Source organism: Nematostella vectensis, chromosome 9 (genome assembly GCF_932526225.1).
Source record: "Nematostella vectensis chromosome 9, jaNemVect1.1, whole genome shotgun sequence".
In the NCBI taxonomy this organism is placed as follows: Eukaryota; Metazoa; Cnidaria; class Anthozoa; order Actiniaria; family Edwardsiidae; genus Nematostella; species Nematostella vectensis.
The window spans coordinates 2,353,040-2,373,523 of NC_064042.1; the positions used below are offsets into that span (position 1 = coordinate 2,353,040).

At 40.2% G+C, this 20,484-nt stretch overlaps 2 protein-coding genes across 4 annotated transcripts; one reads left to right on the forward strand and one right to left on the reverse strand.

Annotated features, from left to right (window-relative positions):
• Window positions 1–566: 566 nt before the first annotated feature.
• LOC5511692 (ribosome biogenesis protein BMS1 homolog) lies at window positions 567–17,847 on the reverse strand. Of its 3 annotated transcripts, none has more exons than XM_032380996.2 (26): window positions 17,454–17,847; window positions 17,258–17,337; window positions 16,576–16,764; window positions 16,127–16,269; window positions 15,600–15,721; window positions 15,224–15,369; window positions 14,342–14,410; window positions 13,711–13,809; window positions 13,407–13,441; window positions 12,769–12,911; window positions 12,115–12,128; window positions 11,411–12,020; window positions 10,940–11,044; window positions 9,993–10,253; window positions 9,174–9,357; window positions 8,641–8,707; window positions 8,099–8,185; window positions 7,500–7,601; window positions 5,689–5,869; window positions 5,520–5,578; window positions 5,262–5,384; window positions 4,692–4,787; window positions 4,045–4,096; window positions 3,721–3,896; window positions 2,167–2,325; window positions 567–1,781 (listed from the first exon to the last, which is right to left on the reverse strand). In XM_032380996.2, exons 1-26 carry the CDS (start codon window positions 17,833–17,835, stop codon window positions 1,572–1,574), a joined length of 3,894 nt encoding a protein of 1,297 aa, XP_032236887.2. In that variant the 5' UTR covers window positions 17,836–17,847; the 3' UTR covers window positions 567–1,571. The 3 variants fall into 3 exon arrangements, with proteins under 3 accessions (XP_032236887.2, XP_032236886.2, XP_032236885.2); XM_032380995.2 differs by having other exon boundaries at window positions 12,604–12,911; XM_032380994.2 differs by having other exon boundaries at window positions 12,577–12,911.
• A 241-nt stretch (window positions 17,848–18,088) lies between these two features.
• On the forward strand, window positions 18,089–20,475 carry LOC5511656 (DNA-directed RNA polymerases I, II, and III subunit RPABC3). The gene is made up of 3 exons (XM_001632024.3): window positions 18,089–18,208; window positions 18,685–18,940; window positions 19,765–20,475. The coding sequence occupies exons 1-3, from the start codon at window positions 18,136–18,138 to the stop codon at window positions 19,880–19,882; spliced, it is 447 nt and encodes a 148-aa protein (XP_001632074.1). The 5' UTR covers window positions 18,089–18,135; the 3' UTR covers window positions 19,883–20,475.
• The last annotated feature ends 9 nt before the right edge of the window (window positions 20,476–20,484 follow it).

Below are 20,484 nucleotides of genomic sequence, written 5' to 3' on the forward strand. Positions count from 1 at the left end.
GCTAACATGTGGTCGCTTAATAGAGGCTGGCCGCTAACATGTGGTCGCTAAATAGAGGCTGGCCGCTAACATGTGGTCGCTAAATAGAGGCTGGCCGCTAACAGGTGGTCGCTTAATAGAGGCTGGCCGCTAACATGTGGTCGCTTAATAGAGGCTGGCCGCTAACATGTGGTCGCTAAATAGAGGCTGGCCGCTAACATGTGGTCGCTAAATAGAGGCTGGCCGCTAACATGTGGTCGCTTGATAGAGGCTGGCCGCTAACATGTGGTCGCTTAATAGAGGCTGGCCGCTAACATGTGGTCGCTTAATAGAGGCTGGCCGCTAACAGGTGGTCGCTTAATAGAGGCTGGCCGCTAACAGGTGGTCGCTTAATAGAGGCTGGCCGCTAACAGGTGGTCGCTTAATAGAGGCTGGCCGCTAACAGGTGGTCGCTTAATAGAGGCTGGCCGCTAACAGGTGGTCGCTTAAATGGAGGCACCAATGTATTACACATGGGCCCTTCCAAAGAATGATGGAAATTTTGCTGTTGTAAACAATATGGCTCGCTGAGCTAAATCCAACCACAATTTGAGTTTCTAATACAAATTTATTATCATTCGCTTTTTACAAAAGCTTCCACGCGTTTTCCCAAAATTATGAAGAAGTACTTGCTTCACTGAATCAATAAAACCTGTTCCAATTAATAATAAGCTGTCTATCAATATTTCGCATCTTCTTTAGCGGCCTTTTAGAGGCTATTTCCCTTCGTAATTAAAGGTCTCTTGTCTAGGGGGTGGACTTTTTCCGCTTTCGCTTAAAAAAATACAATTTCTGTTCCTCGAAAACGTCTGTCTCATTCATATCGTGACTTTACTATCGCATTTTTGTCAAATTAAATTGTTTACATCTATTCTGCAGTCAATTAAAAACAGACTTTTTCGCTTAAGTCAAATTGGCTTTGCAAGTGCATCGAAAAAAGGCCGAAAAAAAAAGGGAATCTGTGATACTGCCTAAATGCACTTGTCATCCGTACTCTATCGCTAACCTTCGCTATATAGTTCTTTCATTTCTCCGCCTGATCTATCACGCGGCCCTCAGGCATTCCGTATTGGTATATCGCTCTGCCTTTTAAATCTCTTCTCTCTACGGCTCTTTCATTCCTCCGCCTGTGCAATCATGTGATTCGCTTAGCAATCCAGTATTTTATCAACTGCACTGTCTCTTTTACCTCTTCGCAGCGTGACTCTTTCGTTTTCCGCCAGGGCAATTATGCGACTCAACGGGCTATCGATATTTAGTGTACTGCACTGCACCTCCGATCTCTTCGCTGCATGACTCTCTCAATTCTTAGCCTGGGCAATCATGCGACCCACTAAACATTCTGTATTACTCAACCGCACTGCCCATTCTATCTCTTCCCCGCACGACTCTTTCAATTATACGCCTGGGCAATCACACGACCCACTAAACATTCGGTATTACTCAATCGCACTGCCCATTCTATCTCTACCCTGCATGACTCTCTCAATTCTTCGCCTGGGCAATCATGCGACCCACTAAACATTTGGTATTACTCAATCGCACTGCCCATTCTATCTCTTCCCTGTACGACTTTTTCGTTTCTCTGCCTGTGCCATCATGCGAAAGACCTTCTTTCTCTCCTCTCGGCGTTTCGTTTGTCGTTTGGAGTCGATCTTTGCTTGCTCTGCGCGGTGGACCTTTCTCTTCTGCACCAGTTTTTCCTTCCTTTTGCGCAACTTCTCTTTGTTTGCCGTGTATAGTTGTTGCATCAGCGAGTAAACCTGTAGAACAAAACAACTTTCTGTTAAAAAAGAAGTCTCCGTCTTGTTTTTTACTTGTTTTGTTACGCCGGTTTGCTAGTTAAATTATTGTCAATCAGAAAGTACTTGTTTTAAAATTCTCAAGGTGCCCACCACGCGTGTCGTATTGTAAGCGTTTTACAGTTTTTAAACCTTATTTTGGCGTAGTTTTCAATGCAGTTGTTTTTGCACCAAGATGTGTTACAGGGCCGTTACTTTCACTTGCACCCCCCCCCCCCTCTAAATTTGAGAAAAAATATAATGAAATGCCCAGTAGGGCGTGGCTGTACCCCCAATATTTTCTTAATGCTCCTGTATCCTGCCCCTCCTTCCCAATATTTCGAGTCCTGCTACACCTTTGTGTTACCTTTTTCTCTTGTGGCTCCATGACCACTGCGCGTTTGGATTCTAGTGAAGGTCTCTGTCGCTTCTTGGCGTCCTTTGGCTTGGACTTGAACGGCAGGTCCTTCTGTAGCTTTTTGGGGATCACCAGGGGGTTGAACCTTCTTGTCTGCCTCTCAACAGGCTGAAACAATAAAATACATAGTTAAAACTCAATACCTCTTAAAATGCTCTTTTAGCGCAATTCTTGCAATCTTAAATAGGCCATTCAAGCTATAAGCATTGGGGCGCACTCACCATGGAAACCTACCTCAACTACCGGCATGCAGTGCGCGCTTCGTTTGGTGCAAGCTTAAAAATGCGCGATAGTTGAGGTAGGTTTCTATGGTAATGCGCGCGCAAACTTATAGCTGGAATGGCCTTTTGGAAAGTCCCTCTTATAATTATTTTAACCCATTACGATACCAAATAGAAACCCTTACCACTGAGAGTGAAACCCTCGTTTCCAACAAATGAGATCCTATTGACTGATAGATTAAACCCGTATAACCAGTTTATATACTTACCTTGTCAATGGAATGAATCCTGTTTAGCCTGAAGATTCAAACCTGTCAAACAGGTTTGTCCACTTACCTTGTAAATGGAATTTTGATTTGATTTTCAGCTGGCTCACCCACCCTGGTGCACACTAGTGAAATATCGATATAACGAAATAGGCGCGCGCACCTGTTTCGCCCGAGAGAACTAATTGGACATAATGACATAAAAGAAAAAACATGTTTTTTCTCTTATGTCGTTATGTCCATGTCGTTTTGTCAGGCTTATGTCAAAATGTCAAACACACTTACGAAGATAAGAGCATACGCAGATAAGAGTGCGCGCGCCCATGTCGTTATGTCGTTTTGTCACTAGTGTGCACCAAGCATTACTTTTTAATACTAGAAGTTTCTAATAGAAATAGTGAATGTGAATGCTCGGAGGACGGAACGACCATTTTTCAGTACAAGGGTTCTCCAAAAAGACCGCTGATCAGCATGAAATAAAACAAATAAGCCGACTGGGAAGCCTGGTGCGGACACGAAAAATTGTATCCACTTTATGAAACTTGCGCATGCGCTTAAAAGACCACTGATCGATATAAAATCAAAATACGAATCCGCCGACTGGGAAACCTGTGGTGTGGATACGAAAAATCGCACCCACTATATGAAACTCGCGCATGCGCTAAAAAGACCGCTGATCAGCATGAAATAAAAATACAAATCAGCTGACTGGAAAGCCTGTTGTGTGGACACGAAAAATCAGCTTTACTCGCATATGCAATACCTAGATTAGACTTGCTCTACGGTCGATGCTCCCTCCGAGCAAAAACCTGTCCGACTTGTAGATCGGGATCAGTACGCAGCTCTTACAAGCTGCAATTTGAATGGGCAAATGAACAATATCCGCACCTCGACACAAAGAACGAGAAGAATAGAGACAAAAGAACTCCTTTGTAGAACAAAGATAATAGGAGACAAAGCAGCTGCGTACTTACTCCTTGAAGGTCATATCCTGTCTAACAGGTTTATCCTCATACCTTGTAAATGGAATCCTGTTTGACCGGTACGTTCAGACCTTGATCTTTCCTTAGCTGCCCCACAGTCTTCATGCCCTCCCACCCAGTCTTCTGCTCGGTTGGTAGCAGCAGAGTGGTGACTGGATTATAGTACTTAGGTACGGTCACTGGGTACCAGGTTCGAACAAACACAATGTCTAAAAATAAAATGACAAGAAAATGTCAAAAACATTGCTAAAACTGTCGCAATGAAATATTTAACTGCTGTTGCAAATAAGGACTAGGTACAACCCCTTCATCTATTCTCCAAAATCTTGCCCCGATGATAGTATCAAGGATAACTACCACTAATCAATAACTTGTCCTCGAAGGTCGCACGGAATCCGCCTTCAGGACTCTGCAAGGAAACAATAAATCAGATTCATTGAGTACTAGTTAAACCTGACATACAGGTTTAAGGTGAGACAAAGGGGAGAAGTTAAATGCTCGAGGGATTCAAGAAAACGTTTATCCACAGTTCCATGTCACTTTTGAAAAGTAACCGAGTTCTTCTGTCAAAGCTAATGTTTAGTAGTTTTATGCGGTCAACGTAGCCTCCTCCGCACGCAACTCTATTTTGTAATGCCCTTTATTTAGATTCGGAATACCTGTGTTTTTTATTTTAGGACGCGGGAGACTAGTACCTTCTTCCCCCCCCCTCCCCCCTACGTTATTTTTCTCCTCTATTCGCCACAGGAACCTCGCATCTAAAAAAAAAAACCTTATTCTTTCCAACGAGAAGAGATGCCTGCGGAGGAGGCTAGGGTCAACGCTACCTCGAGCTTACTTTCAAGATGGCGCACATAGAACTGTGAATGGGACCATTGTACCCATTAAACTACAAGCTACAAGTTTGACTTCGTAAGATAACTGAGGCTGGGAAGGGGGTTAGGGTTGTAAAAAGAAAACGTAACAGAACTATCCTAGTCTTCAAAATCATATGCATTATTTACCTTAAGCGCACGCTTGATTTGTCCACGGATACCGCTGACACTGCGGATCGTAGCCCCTTCAAACTTGGCGACCTCCAGTGCCGAGTTAAACATCCCCTAGTGTTAACAAGAGTTATAAAATAATTTAGGATAAGCTTTAAAGCAATCTTGCGACAGCTTAGGATATACAGAAGCATTAGCTAATATTCGATTAGCTCATCCTTCTTTGGGATTGCAAGTTCCAAAGGTTCTACAAGGCTATCTTATGTTTAACGACCATTTAAAAGTCATTTCGCTGACGTTTCGAGCCTTATGTAAACTTTAGCCCTTTTGTGTACCAACTACGTTTTTTGTAGATCTTACTTATCTCATCTCTCTCCTAAATTCGTATGAGCGTTGTCTCCCTCCACCCTACGTTTCCATACACGCTAGAACGGTAAAACGCTACAGCCAGCTCACGAAGGTACATCGCGTCCAAATGGAGCCAACAACAATAATTTCAGGGTTGCACAGTACACCGTCTCCAAGCAACATTGTTGATTTCAAACAAATAATAAAATGACATCTCGCAACTAAATTAAGTCCAGTCACCTTAATAAAAGCCGTGTTTTTGTAGATCTTGTAAGGCGTCCCCGTCAGCTTGAGCTTTTTGACGATCTCCACTGATTTGTCCAACTGAAGGACGGTTCCTGTCGCCGCTATACGGAAATCAGGCTGTGCATAAACATGAGACATTAAAATATTCAAATAAATCTTTTCACACATACCATATAGTCACTAGTTTAAAATATTTTTAGGAAAGAAAAATATACATGTCCGATGACCCATTTAATGATTCTCTCTACTTACCGTATTACCCGAAACACACTGCACAGCTAGAAGACCTGTCCCAGGGGGTGCTATGGGGCCTGCAAGAGAAACGATAAATGTTTGAAACCTACATGCATTTTAGCCGCATCACTGCCTCACTTCAGTAAAATGTATGTACCTACCATACAACCTTTACCCATATACCTACCATACATAGTGCTGATACAGTGAAGATGTTCCGGGGTGTACTTGAGAAGGCGGTGCCGGCCATTATGGTCCTGCATGGAGTATAGTGCTATAGTCTGGTACCGTCGCCAGCCCACCGACACTACTAGAGGGTCACGTGTTTTCAGGATGCGCTTGAACCAGCGATGCTTCTTAATACGTACCTGAAATATCACAGGTTAGTTACAGCATTAAGTTACTAAATGACCTATAGTATATGCCTATATGTGATTTCGTTCTTAGGCCATGGAAACCCTCGGAGACAGTACAAAGTAGGTTGGGTCTCTAAAAATGTTCTAAGCGAACACTCCCGTGAGCGAAAAGCTGTCACGCGGGAAAGGATTTTTAACAGGGGGGGGGAGGGGGGGCGAAAAGGGACTTTCAAGGCCTTTTCTCCTATATTTTAGATAATGTCTCATGAATTTACTGTATTTGTGGCTGCTAAAGGGGGGGCGGGCCCCTTAGGCCACCCCCCTGGCTACGCCTCTGCACACGGTAAATTATCGCAGGGTGTTGGGGATAAGCTAGTACTTGCCAGGCGGGAAATTAACGCAAGGTGATGGGTTTCGCTATTTTTATAACTTTATCATTTTAGACAATTTAACGCCGCCAACTTGTGCCGGGAGTTAATGATGCGTTTTTTTCCAATTATAATTTTCCCCAATTATAGGCATGTGCATATTGTTTTCAAAGTAGTCAAGACCCTTAAATTGAGCGCCTACTCCCGTTCCGTAATCATCAACTACCGGTAGAAAGTTGGTTCTGACTTCATGAGCAGGAAGCTCTAGGTATCATCTAGATCAAGTGAAACTATGGTAAAGCCAGGTTCAGTATTAAGGAAGCGAGTGCAAAAATGATTAGAATGTTGTCAATCATTGGGATCACGTGTGAAGCTTGCCATGCGCACTAGCACAAGCATGTAGTGTGTTACCTCCGAAGTCAAAAATAACCATGTAATTATTACGTAGGTCACGGCAGGGTAACTCACTGGCACACCCACGTAGGAAGGTCCAAACGAAACTAAACGCTTTTCGGGGTGTCAACGAAGTTTTCCCATTTGGACTTGCCGTCTATCTTGGGAACACATAAAGGGGTGCGGTGCGATACCCCCAAAAAGTCCTCTTGTATTCGTCTTGCACACACTGTGTAAGGCACCCAGTTTGTTACAGCGAACAAGTAAAATCCGGTACCGTCCCCACATTAGTCTCCGGTCGTTTTTACATAGCTCTGCTTACAAAGCTCTGCTTACAAACACATTTAAAAAAATCTCGTTTTCATTGCGTTAGCTAACATTTAAGTTCAGGAAGGTATCCAATTGCAAAAAAAATTACATTAATCGTTTTTTTTTTCCTTGGGCTGCCCTTTTGTTTATTTTCATTGTGTCAATTCATTCCAAAATCGTTACGAAGGCAAAATAATAACAAAAATATTTGGGACAAATCGCATTCTTATCCACTCCTTTTGAATTCACAATTCAGGCCTATTTTTTTTTTGGTTTGGTTTATTTGTTGTTGCTGTTTTTTGCCGTTGACTTTAAAGCGGTTATCACACCAGAAAACTTACAGAAAGCTACGTAACATTCTCCAATGATTTTTAAGGGAAACGTGTAAAAAAAATTCCGTGTGTCTATTGGAAGTTTCTTCGAGGATGGATCTTAATTCTAATAGGTTTTTTTGTCTTTTGTCGGTTGAGGTTTCCGTCGGCCGCTTATTATTGTATTATTATCTACTTTGCGTGTAGCAAGGCCAGAAAACAGAATTCTAAAATGCTCCTACAGTGAACAACACGACCAACCTGTGAATAGCCGAGAGTATCCTCGTTAGCTAGCAGGCCACCTAGGATAACAGGGAAGCGTGGGTCAAAATTGGTGACAAATTCACTTGGCATGTTGTTAATCTGCAAAATAAGATCATCATGTCAGTCACTGATAACACGAACAGGGTGGTGCGAGCTATGGGGTGGCATTACCCACACTAAGACCATCACTTCAATCACTGATATAAATTGTCTTTCTACAATCTTATGTCTGATTATGTCTGAATTTTATTGATTGACTTTCCACGCCTTTTGCTGAATGATGATATAGTATTTTGGCTCAATAAATTCAGTTCTTTGATTGGCCTACCCAGACGCATCTTCTGATTGGTTCAGCTCAATTAGTTCATTGTTTATATACAATCAGTTTAATCTTGTTTATATCATTTAGTGTTAATATTAGATTTTTTTCTCATTGGTTTATCTCATCCTTTTATCTAATTTTCTTACTATCTTGGCCAGTCTTTGGACTGCAGACTGTTTTTTTATGATTGGTTAGCCTGCATCAGTCAATTGACTGGCGAACTTTAAAATAGTTTCTGATTGGCTAACCTCGATCAGTTCCCTGGTTGGCTCACCTCAAGTCTGACGTACATGCCTGGTCTGAAACCTTCGTACTGCACCCGCGTCTCATCGTCCATGTCTTCAAACTCACGCTGGTTCAGCTACACAACAAATACAAAATAAGCATCAACTGACTAGAGTATACGAAGAGCCTGATTAGTGATTTCAATACCCATTCTATACACTATGTATGCCATACATTATAGACTTGGCGCCTGAAAGTGTGAGCATTAATCACCGGGAGACGTATAATATAAACCCATAACACTAGCCTACTGCACTAGTAGGTAATTGTTTGTGTTTTTTAAGAACATAAAAAAAGTTTCATTTCAAGTAGACTTCACTTTAAACTACAGCTGTTGTTCAGATGGATTTGAGTACAAATTAGAAAATACTGGGCCTCAACCTCAACTTCTGAATTGCCAACCAAAACAAGATGGCTACCGTGAACTGAAGTATGGTACGTTCCCCTCAAAATCACTGAGTGTATGCCTGCGAGTAGGCTGCTATGCATGTCTTCCTAATCGACCTTCTGTTAGTAAATCTATCACAACACCTGGGTCTGCTCGCTCATCTGGGCTTTCAGTTCTTCGTAAAATGATGTCTCGTCCCCTTCGTCGTATCTAAAGACTAGCTAAGGAAACTTTTTCAAGAGCTAAACCTAAAACTTCAGTCCCAGCAAATAACAAGACATAACAATGTCATAACAACCTGACGAACTTTTGTAAGGGTATCTAAGTGATACCCTTATGTTTCCAACGCAATGAAACACACAAGACATCCACCACTATTACGAGCTTATACTAGATTTTGGCCAATGTCCACGTTTAAAGCCTACAACTTCTGTAAGGTGACACGCTCATGCCAGCCTTCTTCCATAAGAATTGAATCCCTAAAATTTTGCGTCACCTTACTTTCGCGATGTGCATTTTTGTGTCAATTTGATTTCGCGACATGCATACTGCGTCACTTTAGTTTCGCTAACTGTATTGCGTCAATTTAATTTCGCAATGTTTTGAGTGAGGGAAAATTTCATGTAATAAGCCATACAAGAAAGGGATTGTAAATATTTAATCAGAACGAGGATACTGGGCATTGAAGGCCGCTTTCAGCTTCTTTTTCTTTTCGATCAAAGCCTTCTTGTTTTCTTCCTCGTCTTGTTTGTCATTGCCAGTATCCTTGGCAGAGTCTTCAAGGCCAGTGTCCTCCTCTCCCTGGTGAACCTCTCCCGTCTCCAAATCCTCAAAATCGCCAAACATCTCTTCGTCTGACACTGCAAGAAAATAGTTCTTTTCTATTTTGTACGATATAAAAGCATAGATGGGAGAAGATACGAACAGAGTCCAAAGAAGGTACAAGTACGAGAACAGGTTAAAGAAAGTCCGAGCAGAGCTAGAAGAAGACACGAGCAAAACTCAAAGAAGATAAAAGCAAAGCTCGAAAAAGGAGCAAGAGTAGTTAGAGTAGAGTAGAAGAACAGGTCAAAGAAAGTAGGAGAACAGACCGTAGAAGATATACAAGCAGAGATCGGAAAAGGTCCGAGCAGAATTCAAAGGAAGTAAGAGAACAGGTCGAAGAAATTCAAGAAGATACGACCAGAAATCGTAGAAAGCAGCTACAAGAAGAGCTTGAAAAAATAAAAAGACAGGTCGAAGAAAGTACGAGAACAGGTCGAAGAAAGCACGAGAACAGGTCGAAGAAAGTACGAGAACAGGCCGAAGAAAGTACGAGAACAGGTGGAAGAAGTTACGAAGAGGGCTCTAACATACAAGAAGAGTTCAAAGAAGGTACGATCAGCGTTCGTGAAAGGTAAGGGCAGAGCTCGAGAAAGGAACGAGCAAAATTCTGTAGTAAGTTATTAAAAAAAACATTTATAAAAGTTGGACGACGACACGGAATAACACATACGCTGGTCATCCAGGCTTAGTAACCGCTCCGCATCTTCTTCTTCCTTCCATTTCCCTGTCACGAAACAGTCCCTGATGCTGGCACCCAACTCCTCTAGTCCCAGGCCCACTGTGCCAGCCTCGGTTGCTAGGGAGCAGTCCCTTTCCTGCAACATGTCGTGGACTTTATTTTTCTTTTTGGCCTTGACCTTGAAGAACCCTCCGATTACGTCACCGTCATCACTGCCCTCGTCGTCCACGGGTCTGGGAGTCTCACGTGCAGCTGGGAAAGTGTAGAATGGGGACAAATAAAGATAAAAAGCTTGAACTTCGGCCGTGACGCAGCGACAACAGCAATGCGAACGGCGACGGCATAAAATAATTGAAAATTCAAAGATCCAGACGTAAAATGTACTCTGAAATGGATTCTGTCTGATACATTTCAGCCGTTGTCCTTCAAACCACAACGTGAAAACTTCAAGTTCCACGGTCTAGCGAGGACGGGAACAATTGCGCTGAAAACTAGCCTATCCTTGTTCGCTATGTTAGAAATAAGATTCTAGGCTTTTCTATAGTTTTTTGGGACTACAAAGTGAATTTATCAAAACTAGTAAGTAGTAACGTCGTAACTGACTCTACGCTATGAGATCACGTGACTTTTTGGGTGCCAAACTAGCGCGCGCTCAGGCTTTTGGCGGCAAAATATCAGCAACAAAAAGCAACTTATTCAGCTCTTACCAAAAAAGCCAGAATTCTTTTTTTCAGAAAGGGTTTAGACTTTATTTTTCGTCGTTCTCTGGTGTGACGGGGGCAGTCATTTCTAATTGTTTTGTTTTGAATTTGCTACCCAGAAAGGCCACGCGATCCTTAGCGCAAGTCCCCTATTCTATGGGGGCCCTTTTGCGCGTGGAGTGGCTTATTTGGCATGCTTGCGACATGAACATCTATCGGGTTGTGGTTTGATCATACCTTCTCCATACACCAGTCTACGTAGGTTCGGTGTTGTGTCCTGGTGTCTATAGAATGATTCTCGCGCCTTCTCCCAGAGATTTTCTTTCCATCTTAGTCTGGTGTCTAGCGATATTCAACATAGAGATGAACAGCTTTAGGATGGTGTAAGCAACTTATGATAATAATGCAATTTAATCTTTAAGATTGTTTCATGGACTTTCGCTCGAATCTTAGTGAATTTTGACAATATTTGTTGTATTATCTATTGTTTGCCATTTGTGGGATATCGAACTTGGCAGACTTTTGGAAACATACAGGATAAATCACATATCACTTATGTTCATGAGGAATGTGAAAGTGTGTAAAAATCCGCAAGACCATTGGTCGAAATTTGGTAAAAAGAAGAAGAAATGTTGCTAGACTTTTCCATGGTACTTTACAATTGTGGTTTCACTTGAAAACAATACATTAATATTCTATTTCATGTACCTTCTCTTCCGTCAACGTCATCGTCATTGTCATCATCATCATCGCCATCATCATCACCATCAGATTCTTTTTCTTCATTATCCTCACGACTGATGTCATCATCATCATCATCATCGTCATTCTCATCATCATCATTCTCACTATCATCATTATGTACATCATCATCATCATAATCTTCATCATAACAACTATTGTTATGGTCGCTATCCATATCAGCATCCTTCAACCCACTCTCTACTTCCTCTTCACTCGAGCTGCTATCACCAGTATTTACCTCGTCACTTTCCTCATCAGCATCCTGTGATTTTTTCCTCTTGTTTTTATCTTTATTTTCTTTGCGTGTGTCTCTCTCAGTGATTACTCTCCTTGTGTCACTAATGTCCAAGTTTGGTTTCTTTCGTTTTGTTTTCTTTGCAGGATTTACATCCGTCGCTATGGGAACAGTGTGTCCTACCTCTTTTGCTTTCCCCTTTTTTATTTTCTTGCTTCCACTCGCGTCATCCACTTTCAATTTCTTTTTCCGTTTTCTTTTTCTGAATTCTATTTCTGAATCACTATTACTGTCATCCAAAGTTGATCCATTGCTAAGAGACTCTTTATTGCTTTTGACCTGTGGGCATTAAGGCACAGTTAGCAAACAAATATTAAATTGAAATTTGATTACCTGGAATCTAAAGAAATTTGATGCTATCAACGACACTCACCATATGCTTTAAATCTGTAAAAGAAATGAAAGTAAATTTTGTATATTAGTAGCTGTACAAAAATCTTGTTAGCCATGTCAATATTGCATGGAAGGTTTAACAAAACATACAACACAACAACATAATGTTTGTGTTCAAAAACAGTATTGTATGTATTTAACTAAATAATTTATTTGAAATAAAAAAGTATTAAAAAACATACAACACAACTCGTTGGAATGCCAGGCCAATAGCCCGGATTTTGAGCGGGGGTTTTGTTAACCCATTTAGCGAACCATTTTCTCTTAGGTAGCTTGTCTACCTTACAGTGGTACTCAATTTTCCTTCATAAGAGTGGACCTTCCCTCGTCAAGTGGGGGGAGGGGTTCTTCTGAACCCCCGGAACCCCCCACTGACCACAGTGTGTGCCTGAATGCATGAGGCTAGTAATGATTTGGTAAAAAAAGGCAAACCATACTGTACCTATCACATTTCTATCATCATCATCACCTTCATCATCACCATCTTCATCATCATCATCATTTTCTTCATCACTTTCACCACCATCATTTTCTTTGCCTTCATTATCATCTTCTACTTCTTGAATATCTTCATCTTCATTATTATTACTCTCAACATCTTCATCACTTTCTCTTTCATTTTTTTCTTCCTCACCTGACAGACCATCATCATCATCATCTCCATCATCTTCTGAGTCGCAATCATCTCCACTCTCCGCATCGTCACTGTCATGGAAGATGGCCCTTCTTCTTGTCCTACCATCGGGGCCCTTCACAACTTCCTGCTCAGGGAATGCTCTGTTAGAGGAAAGAGCATATAGAAAATACTTTAATATTGATTCTTCAGGTATATTATAATTGAGCTAAAGTACAATCAGGGAAACATAAAAAACAAATAAAACAAATTTAGATTATTTGAATTGCTTTTTCTAGAGCAAGTTCTTGCCCTCCAAGGCGAGAAATTTCAAACATTCAAAGCATTGTTTATAGCCGAATTTATTGTTGTGCGACCGCCAATCCATTTCTTGTCATGGAATACATGTATGTAGCCATGTAGCCATGACCAATCGATTCCCTTGCTGTGTAGATCAAATGTTTTATGAAGTGACAGTGAAAACATGAAAGCCATTGATTGGTTTAGATGGTTGATTGGCTACGCGACTATGATTGACTATTCCCAAACTAGACAAGGATTTTGGATTTGCAGAGGTCACACAACAACGAAGTAGGCTATAATAAATCACCAATGCCCTATTTTGTTGTCCCTTTATTATACAGAGATTAAAAACTTACTCTGAAATATCCTCTACCCCAACAGGTGCACTATCCTGTAAAAAGAGCCAAAACAGTAGCTACATTAGAAATGACAAATTCATCAATACATACAATAATATTTAGAGTGTTTTCTGTAGTTGAACTCTAAGAAACAAACTAATGGTTTCTTTCAACTACATATATGTAGACTACATGACTACAATTGAGTTGTAAGAAACACCCGATACAGTAGTTGAGATATTCTATTCTATTCTTCATATATTTTTTTATATGGAATAATGACAAATTGTATTTATGAATACAGTACAGTACAGTATCTTGCCTTGAATAAGGTTAGTTGACTGGAAGCCATTTTAGTGTCAAGGGTATGCTTGGTGTCAATCAATGAAGTAACCAATTCACTGCCAGGTCTTGTCCCATTCTGTGAAATAAGCAAAAGTGAAACATATAGTTCTTATATGTCAGGCATTTGCAAAGTGCCTGCTATAGTATCTCTAACCCTTGCGAGAGGACCTGTACCATAATATTAACAGTATGTAATTTCTCAAATCTGGTGAAATCCTTTTCATCAAAAAACTGTTTAGACCAACAACTTTATGACTCCTCTTATTAATGTTCTTATCAATCAAGATACAGCACCTTGTTCTTCTTAACTTTCGTGGGACTTAAAATTGTGCAAAAATTTTCTCATTAACTCTTGTGATTCACAGAGGAAAATTGTGTTTGCAGGGAATTTAATTTCGCAAAATTTAAGTTTAAGTTAACCAATGTTAACCAATAACTGAAACAGTACCGATATATGTTGAAACAAAACCAACATGCTGTACCTTTAGTGTCAACTGAATTGCCTTTAAAAGTCAGTCTTACAGTAATGGAAGTTTTCTTATCGAACTAAAAAAGTATCCAGGAAAGATTGTGGACATATAATACATACATTTGGATACTGTACATACCTCTTCATCATCCTCAACTGGCTGGGCACGGCTTGAATGACTTCCCCCCAGATCAATGTAGACAGCATCCTGTTTTGAAGAACAGTTAGTCACTCAGAAGCTTTTTTATAAGTCAAACCTTGCTATCAAACCTGCTATTTGCTATTTTATGTCTGAAAACTAGTACCGTTTAATGCAAATAAACTATTTTAATAAGCTTAATAAAGACAGTTACAGTAACTACATATTACTTATCAGATTTATCACAGAATTTAGGCAAGGCATCAGGCTCCTTACTAGGATACAAGCAGAAACGCAAGGGCAACACAAGTAAGAAGTAGTCAAACATAAGTGCAAGAAAATCAAGCAGTTGCCTTTTCTCTTGCTCTTATACGCTTGTACTCCAGAGAGAATCAGAAAATAACATGCTTATATAGTTTGTGCTTGTGTCTTAGTGAGAACCAACCTTAAATAACAGTACATCCTTTTGTATTATCAATAATGTAAACAACTGATAGAGGTTCATACATCTATATCTCTCCTGCTTCAGCTCACCTTGTCATACACAATGCCTCCTACGCCAGACATGGGGGCATAACTACAGTGTATCCTTCTCAACTCACCTTGTCTTATTACACAATGCCTCCTACACCAGACATGGGGGCATACAACAGCTTCTCCTTCTCAACTCACCTTGTCATTCACAATGCCTCTTACGCCAGACATGGGGGCATAACTACAGTGTATCCTTTTCAAGTCACCTTGTCTTATTACACAATGCCTCCTATGACAGACATGGGGCATAACAACAGCGTCTCCTTCTCAACTCACCTTGTCATACACAATGCCTCCTATTAACATCGGACATGGGGGCATAAATACAGTGTCTCCTTCTCAACTCACCTTGTCATACACAATGCCTCCTACACCGGACATGGGGGCATACAACAGCTTCTCCTTCTCATTCAAGGACCTCTTCTTTTCTTTATCAGGGAGAGGGCATGGATCTCTCAGCAAGCTCACATCATCAAGGGGAAAGTCCCCACACCCTGTCATAACAAAACAAAATGGTATATACATATGGTACATAAAAAATACATTTATCAAACAACATTGTAGAGGAAAAGCTATCTAAAAAAATGAATAAAATTTGTTTATATCAAAAAGAACATTCTTAGGAAAAAATAAATGTTCAAAGATAGAATGTATGTACATACTTTGAGACAAATTCATTTTAAAGGATCTCAGAAAAAAAGTTAATTGTAAAGGCTGTTATTACCAATGAGATGAACTTTTGTGTTGTACTTCAGGTGGGCCCCCCTGACATATCCATATAGAGACACTTTCCTGTCGCATTTTGAGTCCTGGCGCACTTTTTCAGGATCTGTAAGATCTTCCATTCTGTTAAAAATATACAGCAAATATAATGAAAACTTTGTACGTACATCATTGTAGGTTGTAAATTAATAAAAGATATGATTTGAGGTAAATTTGTGGATGTTGCTGTACTGTACATAGCTTTCATACATTTCTTCTAAGAATTCGAGAGGGAGGGGGGGGGGTGGGGGCACTGGTCCTGGCCCCCATGGACCCCACCCTAGATCTGACACTCTAGTGGAGACCCTATAATCTGAGCTTGGTTTTGTGTGAGTTCCCAGGATATTACAGTATATAAATATTTCCATTTTGGCACTCTCCATACTCGCACTAATTTCCTGGTTTCAGTTAAGTTTCTATTGTAGACTTTGTCATGCCTATAAATCTATCCATATTTAATTGGATGAGTATTGTTCTTAATGCACTCACCGATCTGCCAGTATGTAAGGGTGGGATGTGCGCCAGGTCAGGGGCCTGAATCTCATGACAGAGATAAATCTACCAAGGTTATGAACCTCCACTTTTGGATACGACCCATGGATTAAGCCAGATAGATTAAATAGCTTTGCACCCTTAAACCACAAACAAAATACAGATGTCAGATTATATTTGAATAATCCCAAATGAAACAGATTTTTTGGTGGACATCAGGGAGGCAATTGGAATAAAAGATGTTAGACATTATTAGAATACATGAACAACATTATTTCAAAAATTATTTCACACCCAAACAGAAGCCAAGATATGTACAAACATGTATTTATTTAAAAAAAAAAATATATATATATATATATATATATATGGTGGAATATTTCTTTTATCAAAACCTGTGCATTTATCAGAAATGGCAGACTACTGTAGCGATAGTGTCCTCTAACCTGATAGACTTCTGTCCAAAATCTGTTCTTCAGTCTCTTTTTTATCTTTCTAAGTGACTTGTTGTTCCTTAGCAGGTCCAAATGTGTAAGGACTCCCATGATCTTGGGGAAGCCATGGACTTGACAGATGTTCAGGAATTCAAATACTTCCATCTCAAACCCAAAACTGGCATCTATTAGGAGCAAAACCTAAGGTAAAGAAGCAAATTCATTAGGTCAGAATAAGAACTTGAGTGAAGCATAACACACATGGCACAATTATGTAACAATGTTTTACTGTGGGCAGATTAACAAAACAATATAAAAAAATATGGTAAACATTAAATTTCTAGGTTCATCATGTTAAACAGTTCTGTCAAACATCTGTGTTTTCTATCAAACTGCATTTGTTCTGCTCATCTTCCTCCAACCCTCAGGATTGTTTTTCCAAGTCAGCCCCCTTTGAATTAGGCCTGCTACTTTCCTTTTCAAATACATTGACCATAATGTAAACAAGGGGATTATCTAATGTTTTTTGTAAAGCACAGGAGACAAGTTTGTGTGTAATTCTGTGAAGTGTGCAATATTGTGAATTATTTAACAATTAGCAAGTGGAATAAAATTATTAGCTTTATACAGTATTTAGGTAGATACAGATCTCAGAGTCTCGAAAATGGTGATCACGATAACAAAACAAACCTACCAAATCTGCAACCTTGGCAACGTCAATCATGGAATTTATATCATTCGCACACTCTAAAAGAGTAAGCCTCCTCTTTTTCCCTAAAACAAGCAAAATTTTAGCTATCTAGACAAGCCCCATTTTGTCACATCATGTAGATGTAGATGTCTAATCCTCTAGTACAATATAAAACTGACATCACTGTATTTGAGCTCACCAGAGACGAGCGTGACTGGTCCCTGGATATCTGATAAATGTTGCCTGGTAAAATTCTTCAGAAGCGAGTTTATAAGCGTGGTCTTGCCGACTTTTGGAGGCCCCACAACAGCTACAACAACCGGTGGCGGCTCAAGAGGGGTTCGATCTACTACAGGAATGTGATGCTTCTTCGTTTGCACGTCCTGCGTTCGGCGAAAATTCCTTGCTGCCTTCACAACCGATTGTACTGCAAACGCTTTAGGGTTTCGATGAGCAATAGATGTATCTTTTCCATCACTTCGCTTCTTCTTTTTATCGGCTTTCGGGCCGGAATGCCGCTTTCTGTGAGCCTTGGATGGCCCACTCTCATCATCCGCCATTTTGTTTCCCCACGTGTGCATCAAAGCGCCAGGCGTTCCTTACTTACCAAGCTCGCGACTTTTACATTGTAGGGAGGGTCAAGGTGACAAAACCACTTTTTTTTATTCCTTAAAGGAAATATACCTTATTGCTACAAAACTTAGCTAAGATACTCTTTTTTAAACTATTTGCCTGGTTTATACTTTTCTATAACCATATCATATGCTGTGGTTAAACCAAACTAACCTATTTTTAGCAAATTTTACCCTCCCCTAGCCGGTGTGTTTCTCTACATATACACGCAAAAGAGCGTGGTTACCTAACACGTGCGAATTTCCAAGATGGCGGGCGTTTTGTTTGAAGACATTTTCGACGTAAAAGACATCGATCCGGAGGGAAAGAAGTTCGATAGAGGTAAGATTCTTGGTTTGAAATACAGCAATAGTCTGCAAGTTTATCTAGACATTGTTTAACCGGGCTTTTGCTTGTAAATTGTATTCAATATTTATGTAACTTATGTTTTCATTTGAGTGTCAAACCTAAATAAGCTTATAAAACCCATATCCGCGTGCAGAGAGCGCTAAAAATTCTATTGTAAACATATTGCAATGTTGGGTCAAGCAATGTTGTGAGTATACAGACATCCTATCAATATAATCTTACAGCATCCAAATACCAGGCAGTGTCATGCGACATGGTGTCTTAGTATGTAGCACAACACAACATTGCGTATTGCCAACAAGGATTTGATTTTTCCCAAAAGTGCTACAGTTTGAGTGAGTTATTATTTGCAAAATAACTTTGATATACATTAGACAAACAGTATTTAGGTATTTAGGATGTTTTAGCAGTAATTGAAGTGTTGATCTTGTTTTTTCTTAATTTCCTAGTTTCTCGTCTCCACTGCGAGAGTGAAAGTTTCAAGATGGATTTGATTCTGGATATAAATTCACAAGTTTACCCAGTTGAACTTGGGGACAAGTTTCGTCTTGTTCTTGCAACAACACTGAAAGAGGATGGTACTCCCGATGATGAGTTTAACCCTGTCGACACCACCCCTTCAAGGGCAGATCAGTTTGAGTATGTCATGTATGGGAAGGTGTACAGAATAGAAGGAGATGAGGGCCCTGATCCAGCATCAAGATTGTGAGTATTAGGCTGAATAGTTGGGCAGAATAGTTGTGACCCAGATAGGGGAAGCATTCCTAATATGAATGGAAAAATCGTGTTAACAATTATGCAGAATGGTTTTAGAATATGTAATCTGATCCCTATCAGATGTTGTCATATTTTTTAGGGGTCAAAATTGGGCCTCTAGTATTTTTAGGGGGTTTCCGAGAAAAAATAGGATTTTCTTTATTTAAATGGTATTTTTAAGGCTTCTGAGGTATTTTTAGGGTAGCGATTTTTGGTGTGCACTATTTTAAGGGGTATTTTTCAAATTTCCCAAAGAGCATCCCTATCACTTTTACCCCCTCCCCCCAGATTTAGATGTGGCTTATCTCTATTCTGAAGCCAATGCTACCTCCGTCTCTCTGTATTCTGTCAGCAGAACTTAAGGAGGGATTGACCCGATTCCACAGCCACCCCAACTCTCTTATCCACTGTATTCTGTCAGCAGAACTGCTTTTGGGAAGAGTGGTTCAACCACTATAAAAAGGCCTTTCAAACCCTCCAAACATATGTATTCTTTCAATACACTGTATGGGGAGGGTTGGATCACCCCCTGTACCAAAGCCAACCCCAACCTCGACCTCAACCTTTCTATCCTACCAACAAAACTGCATGACAGGGGAGGGGTTCTTTGAATATTTATATACATGGTGGACTCCCATTGATTTTATTTTTTTCTTTCACTTGTCCAAATCCCCTCTCCCTTGTTGCCTCCCTGGCTTCAGCCCTGTCTTTCAAACTCCCCTACCCGACCCCTTCCCACTTTTTACTGAGACTGCTTTTCTTTCTGTCATAAGAGCTGCATATGTTTCTTATGGAGGACTGTTGATGAGGTTACAAGGAGACGCCAACAATTTACATGGAATCGAGGCTGATGACCATGTCTACTTACTCATGAAAAAGCTGGCATTCTAGGCAACACTCATTACAAATTTGTACATAATTAGAACAAAACACAAGAATCTTTTATTTGTGCTAGTTTTTTCTGTGTTAGCAAATGGTCAAGACATGCCATCTTTTCTGCCTAAGAAAGGGCTGAGAACAGCACCTTACAAAAGAACTTGAGGGTATCCCAGGGTCAGAGGGGAGGAGAAGGGGAACTAAGGGAAGGCTAAGTATTTTGTCTTTGATGTACAGTATTTACTGCCCCCTCCCTCCACCATATTTGTATGTTTAAGGTGGCAGTAAGGGGCGGGGCTGGGAGCTTGACAAAAATCATTAAAGCTATCATTTTTATTCTCTTTTATTCATTCTTTAATAGCAATCAACAAAGCAATACAACAACATAAGCATTGCTACATATTTAGCCAAATGTTTTCTGTGAATAGGACTCTGATAATGCTGGAAAACTGTTTGAAATATTATCAATAAATTCTGAACAAGTTGTGCAACATCCTTTATTTAGACAAAATGATATCCAGAATATTATAATGGAACCATATAACACTACTGAAAGATCATGTTAAACTTTTCACAGAAAATATATTGTAATAAAAAAATCTACTGCATGTACTGTA